The sequence below is a fragment of the Physella acuta genome, unplaced genomic scaffold (genome assembly GCF_028476545.2).
Source record: "Physella acuta isolate Inbredline_101_S28 unplaced genomic scaffold, ASM2847654v3 ptg001653l, whole genome shotgun sequence".
NCBI classification, from domain to species: Eukaryota; Metazoa; Mollusca; class Gastropoda; family Physidae; genus Physella; species Physella acuta.
In genome coordinates, this window is record NW_026733167.1 from 260,001 (window position 1) to 272,632 (window position 12,632).

At 34.7% G+C, this 12,632-nt stretch overlaps 1 protein-coding gene across 1 annotated transcript; it reads right to left on the reverse strand.

The window, feature by feature from the left end:
* Positions 1-3,948: 3,948 nt before the first annotated feature.
* LOC131929593 (uncharacterized) lies at positions 3,949-12,582 on the reverse strand. The gene is made up of 5 exons (XM_059285880.1): positions 12,442-12,582; positions 7,077-7,166; positions 5,106-5,255; positions 4,770-4,910; positions 3,949-4,348 (listed from the first exon to the last, which is right to left on the reverse strand). The coding sequence occupies exons 2-5, from the start codon at positions 7,132-7,134 to the stop codon at positions 4,167-4,169; spliced, it is 531 nt and encodes a 176-aa protein (XP_059141863.1). The 5' UTR covers positions 7,135-7,166; positions 12,442-12,582; the 3' UTR covers positions 3,949-4,166.
* Positions 12,583-12,632: the final 50 nt, after the last annotated feature.

The window sequence follows — 12,632 nt, forward strand, 5'->3', positions numbered from 1 at the left end:
GTGGTAGGTAAAACACAGGTATTTTAAAATAAATACTACCTTCAATTTTTATATTTGCGAATGGTTACAAATCTTCATGAAATTTTTTTCTAATTTTGTCAATGTGTTAAGATTATATTAATTCACCTATTATTTCAATGTGAAAAAAACTTTTAAATTATTTTATGTGGTGTCACCCCACTCGGGCGTTATTTTACGTTTCATCTATTGACAATATTTAACAAAACTTCTTCAAATTTTGTAGTTGGTGTCACCCTCACCCCTTAATGATAGCATACTTAACAAGAATATATGCATACTCAATCAGATGGATGTTTTTAAAGTCGTTTAATAATATTGCTGGATGTAGGTTGTTGTTGTTTTTTCCTTTAAAATTATTAGCTTGTTGGTATCCTCAATTTGTTCTTCGAGACTATTAAATTTCAATTTATCATAAAGCGAACTGGCAAAATCTCATTTTTCTTCTGAAAACTATACAATTTTTTCCATTAGTGTCATCCTTAAATGATGTAACCCGTTGCGGTCCGCACCCTGGAAACCCCTCCCCACCCCCTCACGGCGCCTCTGATACTCTGTACAGGGAAAAGTAAATAACCATATCAATTTTTGAAATTTGAAATCAAGTGCACATGTTTCCTACAAGTGTGTGATAGGATTTATAAATTTTAACTAAGAGGTTCGTGATTAAAGTTGAATTTTAAGAATACACTAGATTACCCGTCATCCGTTGGATAACTGTGGGTTTCTCAGACAACGTGTTTTTATCGTTTAAAAAAACGATTCCAGCCGAGCATCCCTTCATATGCTGAGGACAAAGAAACATATTAACTCTATTTCACCTGCCCTGTATCCTGCCAAGTTCAGATAGTCAACTTTATCATTCACATCTAAAAAAAAAATTGAAAAAAAAAAATTATCATTGACGTATTGGTCTAGAACAGGGGTCTCCAAACTACGGCCCGCGGACCGCATGCGGCCCGCGAAGTCCTCTCATACGGCCCGCGGAGATCTTTTTGTCCAAGGAAGAATCGTGTGTTGGTGATGGCTGAGGACGTTTGCCCAGAAAAATTGAAGACATGCCTGGAAGAAACCGGCCCCCGAACTGAAATTTTATAGGTAATGCGGCACTCGGACTGAAAAGTTTGGAGACACCTGGTCTAGAACCTGTGCCACCCGCATGCAAGCCATTTATACTAACAACTAAGCTATTTTACTCGTGACGACACAGATGTATTTTTATACTATACTCTAATCTTTGAGTCAACTTATGCAACTTGATTTACGCGCACAGATCTAGATCTAAGTCTAGTAGTAGTAACTTTCAAATTAAATTTATCTTAAATTAGCCAAACAAAGATTTATATAAAATAATGAAGGTCTGAAATTATCTAGATCTAGATACAATTATCTAGATCTAGATTCTACGACTCGTATGCTTAAGTCTTAAGTCTAGTATTTGCGTAACTTTTGCTAGATCTAGAAATTCTAGATCTAGAATCTAGATCTAATCATTAGACCTATTCTAGCTAGATAGATCTAGATCTAGATAGATAAATCACAGAGATTTAAATCAAGTATTTAAGGACTAAAAATGTATTATGATTATAAAATGGATTGTATTTTTATCTAACTAATCTTTGGTGTGTATCTAATTAATCTTTGGTTTGACCTAGATTCTAGTTCTAGATCTATAAATAACTTGCTTGGCCACATGATATTTTTAGATCTGTAAATAACTTTCTTGGACAGATTGTAGAGCTAGAGAAATTTATTGTAAAACTAAATGAAAAAGACAGTTGAAAATTAATGTAAGTGTTGGAACGTAATAAAAACAGCAAACGGACGTATTGTTAAAGTTATGGCCGACAGAAATTTAGCTTTAGAACGCGTTATACTTTTGAATGGGCCACAAAGTCTATGATCGAAGCCGCCATTTATTGTACTAAAAAGTAAACAAAACTTGTGACGTCACTATTCGGTCAAAGAAAGCCTTTTTTCTAAAACTTTAAAAACTAATGTGGTTAATCTACCTACGAATAAATCAACAAATTAATTAACGTCTTTAAATAAATTTGTGATTAACAGTCTGTCTGAAAACAAAAATTGTTCTTTAATTACATACTATTTTACAGCTCTCCACATAGAGTAGATACAATAGTCAATCAGACAACCAAAAGAAAACAAATAAATATTCAAACATGTAAACAAACTTGAGTTTTAGTAGTATATAGATTATATTAATTTACTTAGGTTTAATAATCCATAGCCTAGCTCACATAATTACCAGTGTCTCCCAGGCAGCGTTTTAAAATAGCATTAACAAACTACGAATTGATACATTGCTGCCACACAAATCTCCAGTTGGATTAAACATATCTCCTCGCACAAGTATCACAGTATAACTGATACGCAGTAGCGTAGCGAGGGGGGGGGGGGGCGGGGAGGGGGGACATATGTCCCCGGGCGCCGACCTTAGGGGGCGCCAAAATGGGTTGGAAAAATAAATTGAAAGGTTGAGGGGGGTGCAAATCGAAAGTTTGAGGGGGGTGAAAATGGAAATCTCGAGGGGGGGGGTGCAAAGCGAAAAGTTTGTCCCCGGGCGCCGGGAAGGGTCGCTACGCCTCTGCTGACACGTACACGTACACGTACACGTACACGTACACGTACACGTACACGTACACGTACACGTACACGTACACGTACACGTACACGTACACGTACACATGGACGAACCGACGGTCGGACGGAAGGATGGACGGATGGTTGGATGGTTGGATGGTTGGATGGTTGGATGGTTGGATGGTTGGATGGTTGGATGGTTGGATGGTTGGATGGATGGATGGATGGATATTTGTGTGTGTGTGCAGTAGAGTGTATTTTATTTGATAATACACATACAGTAGCCGCTCCTATGTTTTTCCGTAAGTGTGAAAAAGTGTGTGTGTTTGTGTGAGGCTGTCTGAATGCTAACGAGATTGTTTGCGTGTACGAATGCATGTGTATAAAGCATGTGTTGTTAATAATCTGAAACAACGGATACACTTGACTTTCTAACAAGATAAAAAAACACTTAGTTTCTGGGTAATGTTTAAATCAATGGCGGAACTACATAGACCCCACACCACGTCATGTACTCTAGAAGGTTAAGTAGAACCAAGCAAAAGTCCCAGAATCCGTACATAGGTTAAATTTAAGTATACAAACTTATTGACCGAGGTTTTAAAATGTATTGCTCTACTTTTTTATGCGCTTGGGTTGTTTTAAAAACCAAAGCTAATTTAATGTGAAAGTTTACTTACGTTTAACTTTTCTCTATATTTTAAAAATCAAGTCACCAAGGCCGGTAACATAAGTAAACCCTTTTGTGATGTTAAGTCAATATAAAAGTTAAAAAACACTGCAAATTAAGTGTGTATATGTTTAATGTAGCATTTAAACTAGAACAGCGTATCGCATGCTGTCTTTCACAACCACGACGAATTAGAAGATTTTAGAGTACTGTTTGAGACTAAATGTTTTTCTGGAAACCAGAAGTAAACAAGATTTTTAAAAAAGTAGTTTATTTACTTTTGGTTCTTTTGTTTAGAACATGCGCTGATTATCTTCTCTGTGTACCTTAATGCTTTTGTCGTTAACAGGAAATAGTTTAAAATAGTATTAAAATTACGTATATGATGTAAAAATATCATATGGATTTCTTCCATCAAACAGTATTACAATTATTTCGCTAAACAAGTACACGGAACAGACATACAGACCATAATGCAAATCTGGGTTCAATTTATTCGTAATATTTCCCCATATGAGAAAGTAAAAAAAAAGTTAAACTACAGGAAAATATTTAAGGAAACGTATTTCAAGAAAACAAATTTCACACATAATATTCCATGCAAAATATTTCAAATAAACACAATTTGGGCAAAATACTTTTAATGATCTAGATGGAAGCAAAGAAGAGTGAACATCGAGTTATTTAGAAAATATAGTTCGTAATTGTATTAAACGAATATGAATAAAAAAAACAAAATCAAAATGAATATAATTTGAATGTTCAAATTGAAAATACTAAAAAAAAAATAATAAAACATAAAGAAATTACCATGCACGTGAACAAACTAAAACAAATGAAACATACAAAATTTTGATGACCTAAACGAAATTTGAAATTATGTTGCCGGTCTCCGAGTCTCAACAAAAGATAAAATGCCAGCCACTAAAAACATAACAAGGCTGGAGATGACTAAGTCAAAGGACCAGCCCACGCTAAAAAAACCTGAAAATTGTTTCGGTACATAAAGTCTTTTAATTTCTCCAGCTGCGACCGCTATTCCGATTGCTCCGAACAGAACTGAAAATAAAAGAAACATGTGTGTGTATATATATATATATATATATATATATATATATATATATATATATATATATATATATATATATATATATATATATTTATATATATATATATATATATATATTTATATATATATATATATATATATATATATATATATATATATATATATATATATATATATATATATATATATATATATATATATATATATATATATATATATATATTTATACATCTAAGTGTCTACAACAAATTCTAGAAAGACCGAAGGCCGATTGTCCGAATGGACGTTTGCCAGAAAGCAACAAATAACCGAATGGAAGATCACCCTAATGGGACAAATGCCGGAATGGAATTTTACCGAAAATATAATGTACTTTCTAATTTGAAAACTCTTTTATTTAGATAAACCCACCTGAAAAAAATGCCAGCCCAATAGTACACCAGGCCACAAATTTGTTTGTTTTAATCACAAGAGCTGAAAGTGTCAACAGGATGACCAGAGACTGACCAGTCAAGCATATGCCTAGGAAGACACGTGAAGCATAGGCCCATACTGTTGAAAGAAACAGAAATTATAGTGTTGAAAATGAAGTAATATTATCAATTATAAACAGCTTTAAGGGTAATACAATACTATGCATTTTTTATACGTTATACTTAAGATGGGAAGAATTATAACCTCCAATACACTTTTTCTGGATCCCCACCGTTAATAATCTGAAATATTAATATTTACAAAAAAATTTACCCATGCTGATATCGGCAAATTGTTTCGCCAATTTGAGACTAACACATATATCACTTTTCTGTTCACACATTTCCCATAATCCAAGATGAGTAAAATCCCCGAATCTACCAATGTAGTTGGTACAGTAACCGATAATGTTCAGTAACAAACCTGAAATATATATTTTTTATTTTAATCTTCAGCCCTTGCATCTACAAATTTTACTTAAACCTGCCCTCAACCATACACCGACATTACACAAAAAAACTTCAAAACTTTATTATATTTTTACTCAACTCAACGCTATAGCCCTATAAAAAAATTAAAGTAACCTATTTAAAAAGAGTAAACCCTACGGTGGATGGTACCAGATGCCTGAATATTTAGCACTTAATAAGGTTTAACAGAGATAAATGTTTTATTTTAAGTGCAACACCTAGCGTCTGTTTAAAATGTAATCTTCTTTTATTTATCGCGTAGTAGTAAAAAAAAATATTGCATCAAAAACGTTTTAATAGCAAGCGGTTTTTATGTAAATTTTTAAATACTTTTAATTATTTTTTTTACAATGGAGTTTCATGACTAAAAACTATCGCACACCAAATGAACCTGATAATGCGCGTATAGTAGTGCGGAAAGAGTAGTTTAAGACAGTCTACTATTATAGGAAAATCTGAATCAATTCATAAATAAACCGGGAGTGATCTCCCCTAAACTTTCTCGAATATTCTTATATAAAATAACAGGGGATGGGAACTCGGGCTATAGACATGATTTTTAATCCATTTTAAATACTTTAAGTTTTAAAAATAGAATAAAATCTCGTAGACAAATTAATTGCACACCAAGTGAACGCCAAATAAAAAAGCGCATAATGGTGCGCAATATTATTAGTACTTTTAAAATTTACATTAGTTTTTTGAGAAATCGGAAGTAGCGTAAATTACTACTTCCAGTCAACGGAAATTACTCAAAATTTAACAGAAGGTAGAGAATTAGATCTTTTACTTACATGTGAAATTTCATTTATCTATCTGAAATAGTACTCAAGTTATAGGCTTTTGAAAAATTCAAAGTAGGAAAAGTACCACTTCCGGTTATCGGAAATCGCTCAAAAGTTGATACGGATCTACGATTTCGATAAAATACTTATATATGAAATTTCATCAACGTAGCTGTAACGGTACTCAAGTAATCGTGTTTACACACGGACAGACAGACACACAGACACACAGACACACAGACAGACACACAGACATACGGACAAGATTGCAAAATTATGTTTTTCCGTATCAGTGAGGTGTAAAACGTCGAGATTTGTAAAAATCTCGATTTTTTTTTTTGCACGATTACAAGACTTTCTCTATACTTCGTATATACGAGAAAGTAAAAATTAAATAAGTCAAATTTGATGTCATATTGCACGGTTTAAGTCTTGGCCTATGTGCCAACTTTGAAACGAATTTGTCAGTTAGAAGTGCCCGAAATTTAGCTCGAGCGGTTCGATTTATGACGACAGACTGACAACAGACAGACGAAGCAAGTTAAATAAAATCTTGTTAAAATAATTTAACCCAAAATTAACAATATTGAATACAGTGTGATTGGGTTAGGAATTATGGGAATTTAAAACATGAGAATGTCCACAATCCGGACTAGACGTCTCTGAAAAAGGTTATCCTCTTGTCGCAACAGTTAGTCCGTTGGTTTCAACAAGAATTTTTATTTTTCAATCTTAAAAAAAAATAAGTTAGGTGCCGTTATTTTTCCGGGCCTTGGACAATCGTTTAAAACCTCAAATGTTACATGAATCATCTTAAAGGTGTTTTCGGTTTTCTTGGCTACTTATTTACCGTAGGCTACGTTTTATTACACAAATAAAAAGCTTACTGAATAGCATATATAGCTAAAAATACCCGAACAGTAATAATCAATGATTACGTATAACAGTGTCTGAATTCATAAGCAAAAATAACTTTTCAACAAACCTACTTAAAAGTTGTAGAAAGATATTGATCTTCCACACGATTGATGTGTTCTGTATCGGCATGCTGCTGTCTTCTTAGGTAATTGTTCAAAAAACTATTTGAAATTTAAAAAAAAAAAATTTTAAATTTAAAAAATTTAAAAAATACGCAAACACATACACAGACGAAAACATAAACCCAAACCCAAATGCATACCCAAACCGAAACACAAGCACGAACACGAACACAAACCCAAACGCAAACGCAAACAAAACGTAAACGCAAACACAAATGCATATCTAAAAATAGAAATACAAACATTAACGCGAACAATAACTCAAAATAATGCAAAAGTGAACGCGAACATAAACTCAAAATTAAATGCAAACACGAACGCAAAGGTCTCACAGTTTAGCCCGGGTCGCCCTGCTGGGGCGCTGGTGGAACCGCCGAATTCAACTTGATAAACGAATATAAAACCCCAGCTTATTTATAGTCTTTTGCACTCTCTTTAATTAACGTATGCGCCATAGCGAACACGGAAAGGTGCAGGATTAAATTTAGTGAAGGAATTTAGTAACCTTTCTTATCCATGGTCTATCCGTAGCCTATTGCACTGTATATAATGAATGTATGCACCATAGTGCTCACAGAAGGGCCCGTGCGCCAAATAACACCCTCTCGGGGCGCCGGATGACGCCCGGGTTTGATTTAGCTAAAGACTATAATAACTTTTCTTATCCATAGTCTATTAGAACGAACGTATGCACAATAGCGCTCACAGGATAGCCCAGGGTGCCACATCGAACCCTGCCGGGGCGTAGGCGGACGTGCCTGATTCAATTTAGTGAATGACTGTAATACCCTCAGCTTAGCCGCAAGTAAACATAGAGGACATTTAGGAGCGGTTTCTAAACTGTTATTGATTAAAAATAGTACTTGGTAAGCAGTACTTTCAGTGCAAAAAATAATTAAAAAGCCGTTTTTAAAATATATGTGCTTTTCCTGTCACATTGCACTTTATCAATCTACGCTAATAATAATGTTGTTTTTTTCCAACACCAAAACAAACTATTAAAAATTATTTTTTTCTCCGATGTAATCTCTATACTACTAAAACTCAAGTTTGTTTAAATGTTTGAATATTTATTTGTTTTTTTGTTTGTTTGTTTGTTTTTTTGTTTGTCTGATTGACTACTGGAGGAAATCTGCTCTATGTGGAGAGCTGTAAAAATAGTATGTAGGTAGAGAACAATTTTTGTTTTCAGACAGACTTTTAATCACATATTTATTTAAAGACGTTAATTAATTTATTGATTTATTCATTGGTAGATTAAATACATTAATTTTAAAAGTTTAGAAAAACGACTTTACTGTTAGTGAATAGTGACGTCACATGATTTGTTTACTTTTTAGTACAATAAATGGCGGCACTATGCAAGATTTCGTATCTTACTCAGATTTTTAACGAGTTCTAAAGCTAACTTTCTGTCGGCTATAACTTTAACAATACGTCCGTTTGCTGTATTTATTTTTTATTACGTTCCAACACTTACATTAATTTTCAACTGTCTTTTTCATTTAGTTTTACAATAAATTTCTCTAGCTCTACAATCTGTCCAAGAAAGTTATTTATAGATCTAGATCTAGAATCTAGGTCAAACCAAAGATTTATTAGTTAAAATTACAATAATAAAAAACTAGACTTAAGCAAACCAGTCGTAGATCTAGAATATAGATAATTATATCTAGATTTAGATAATAATGGGGTTCTATATACTAAACTATTTTAGACCTTTATTATTTTATATAAATCTTTGTTTGTTTAGCTATGGAATATGCTAATTTGGAAATGCTCGATCTAGGGCCTATTTGCGTAACTTAAGATTCATACGCGGCTTCTATACCGCTAATTTTGCAAAATTATAGACTTAACGTAAATTCTAGATCTAGCTCTATCTGGATATACTAAACTATTTCATGCCTTAATATTTTACTTTATATAAATCTTTGTTTGTTTAGCTACGGAATAGGCTAATTTGGGATAATATTAAATTTGAAATGCTCGATCTAGGGCCTATTTGCGTAACTTAAGATTCATACGCGGCTTCTATACCGCTAATTTTGCAAAATTATAAACTTAACGTAAATTCTAGATCTAGCTCTATCTGGATATACTAAACTATTTCATGCCTTAATATTTTACTTTATATAAATCTTTGTTTGTTTAGCTACGGAATAGGCTAATTTGGGATAATATTAAATTTGAAATGCTCGATCTAGGGCCTATTTGCGTAACTTAAGTTTCATACAAGGATTCTATACCTCTAAATTTGCTTATAATTGTAACTTTCCAGATGGGTGAGTTGATAGGGTAATCGCTATCCGTGTGAGTGGTACGGGTTCGAAACACATCTTGTAAATATTTTTTTTTTTGTAATTTTTTTTATAGATGTGAATGATAAAGTTGTCTATTGGGACTTGGCAGGATACGGGGCAGGTGAAGTGAAGTTCACCTGTTTCTTGTGTTCTTGGCATATGAAGGGATAGTGTGGTCAGTGCCATGCTTGGCCGGAATCTTTTTGTAAACGATAAAAAGATATTGTCTGATACTTGGCGGGACACTGGGCAGGCGAAGTAGAGATGGGTAGGTGTAGAGTTCACCTGTGACGTCAGCATATGAAGGGGTCAGACCTATGCTGAGCCTATGTTGGTGTCAGTGTTTCTTCCAGAATTTTTTCTCCGGGGGGGCGGTAGACTATCTTCGTGGGGGGAGCCGCATGGTTTTTTATCAGTGGGTTTTTTTTTCAGATGTCTAGAAGAAACTCTGATCGGTGTTTTAAAAGACAGAACAAGTCTAAGTTGGGGGGACACTGCGCAGGTGAAGTACAGTTGACCTGTTTTTGTGATATCAGCATATAAAGGGATAGTTTTGTTAGACCCATGCTCAGCCGAAATAGATGTTTTTAAAAGACAAAAACGTCTGAGGTGTAACGTCTATTTGAATGTGGGTGTGGTTTTTTGTGACGATAAGTGACAGACGTGATGTTTTTTATGGATGACCCCCGAAACCCACAGTTATCCAAGGGATGACGGGTAGTCTAGTTGTTGTTTTTTTTTTTTAAGCGAAGTAAAACATTTTTTGTGATCTTTCAAGGGAAGTAATTGGCAATAAATAAAACAAATTTAAGTAATTTGCACACTTTTTTAATTCGCGCTCGGGCCAGGCCGTAATCTGATATAACTGGGACTGACGCAGATAATTGTCGTTGCGATCAGCATGGGGGGGGGGGTGATTTATGGCTGGGAATTCCTGGCCAGAGATGACGGTGAGGAAATTTTTCCACGGTCAAGCACGGTAGACTTGAATATTTTAGGAGGGGTTAGAGAGACCAGAGGCGTAGCGAGGGGGGGGGGGGGCGGGGGGTGCGGACCGCACCGGGTGACACCATTTAGGGGGATGACACCAAGGCAAAAAATAGTAATATATAGAAAAAGAAAAGTTTGAGGGGAGGGTGCAAATCGAAATTTTGAGGGGGGGGGGGGTGTAATCGAAAGTTTGAGGGGGGGTGGGTGCAAATTGAAAATTTGTCCCCGGGAAGGGTCGCTACGCGTCTGGGGGATGACACTATTAAGTGCCGCACCGGGTAACACCCGACCTCGCTACGCCACTGAGATAGACTACTCGGACTCACGCACTCGGAGGGATAGCTCGGGGTAGCAGGACTAAGGGGACGTCTCTTTATGAGCTCGTGACAGGCCACAGAATAGCTGTAGTAGATGTAGGCTAGGATCGACCGATAGGGACAAAGTAGAGTAATCGGAATACGAACTTTTTTTTCTGGTTGTAGATAGTTGTATTTTTCTGATTGTTTTTGTGTGGTGGCGGGTTAGTGTTATTGTGGCAATTAAATAGTAGAAATCACAGCTAGTGGATTTGTTTTTATTTATTATTAGTCCTTGTTTCTTTTTATGATGCCCCACCTAGTACGAAAGGATTAGAGAAGAGGGTCGTAACATTATATATATATATATATATATATATATATATATATATATATATATATATATATATATATATATATATATATATATATATATATATATATATATATAAAAGACTGCAAAGACATAAGACAAAAAAGTTCACAAAACAAATACAATGTTTGAAGGTTTACTTGCTGAGAGGAAATAGTCGTTGTCGTCCGTTGGATTACAAATCAATACAAAAACTAATGTAAGAGTATCGACATAAGACGAAATTATTGAAACCAACAAGCACAATTAAATGTACAATTTTTGTTTTACTGGTGTCATTCCCCTAAAATACACATACTTTACACTCTGAGCCTGTTGATAAGATATTTAGCTTTAAAAAGTAATTAGCAGTCAAGTCAAAGCCGGGTGGGCCGGCCAAGAAAGACATGGAGAAGAACGGTTGAAGAAGAGGCCAAAACAGCTGGGCACACATGGGAACAGATTGAGGGAACAACCCAAAACCGAGTCCGCTGGAGATGTGTGGTTGCAGCCCAGGGGGCCACAAAGGAATGATGATGATAATGAAAGCATCCAATGATATGTTGATTTGCAATTTTCCAATATGATGTCACCCTAATTTACTGCGGTAGACATTGTATTTTGTTCTGGTCAGTACATCGTCTGAGAAATTTGCGAATGATGCCTCCCCTTCCTTCCATTTAGCCAAACGGCTTCAATGTTCCCATAACGTCAAAGTAAAATACTCTTTGAATTTATTATATGTGGTGTCACCAAACACGGGCTTTGTTTTACGTTTCATCTATTTAAAATTTTCAACTAAATTTTTTTCTCTGTTCAAATTTTGTCGTTGGTTTTACCCCCTCCCTCAAAGGATAGTTTTAAAATATGCATCTTTATCAATAATATATATATACTTAATAAGAAGATGTTTTTCTAAAGCGTGTTAATTTTAATGCTGGAAGTAGTAATAATTTTTCTTTAGAGTTAGCAGCTTTACTTCCCTTTTGTTTTGGGATCCTCACTTTGTTCTTAAAAGAATATTAAACTTCGATTTACCATTAGTAAACTTGCAAAAAGCATTATTCTTCTGTATATTTTGCAATTTTTACTCCGTTTGTGTCATCCCCCCCGCCAACACCCCCCCCCCCCACCCCTCCTTCTCCCTCCCCTCACGACACCTCTGATACTCTGTAGGCCCTACACATAAAAGTAAAAAGGCACATGAAATACCATTTTGAAATTTGAAATAAAGTGTGCATTTCTCGTTAAATATTGCCGGCTGTTTTTTTTAAACTAAAATAAAATCTATTACGTTTTTTTAATTAAAGTTGTATTTTTAGATTATTAATTAAATTACGTTTAATAATCCATACACTAGCTCACATCATTACCTGTGTCTCCTAGGCGACGTTTTTAAATAGCATTAACAAATTCCGAAGTAATAAATTGCTACAATAAAAATCTCCAGTTGGAATAAACATATCTCCTCGCACAAGTATAACAGTATAACAGGCAAGACCTGCGCAAGTGCAACTGACTAGACCTGCGCAAGTAAAACTGACAAGAACTGGGTGAGTAGGTC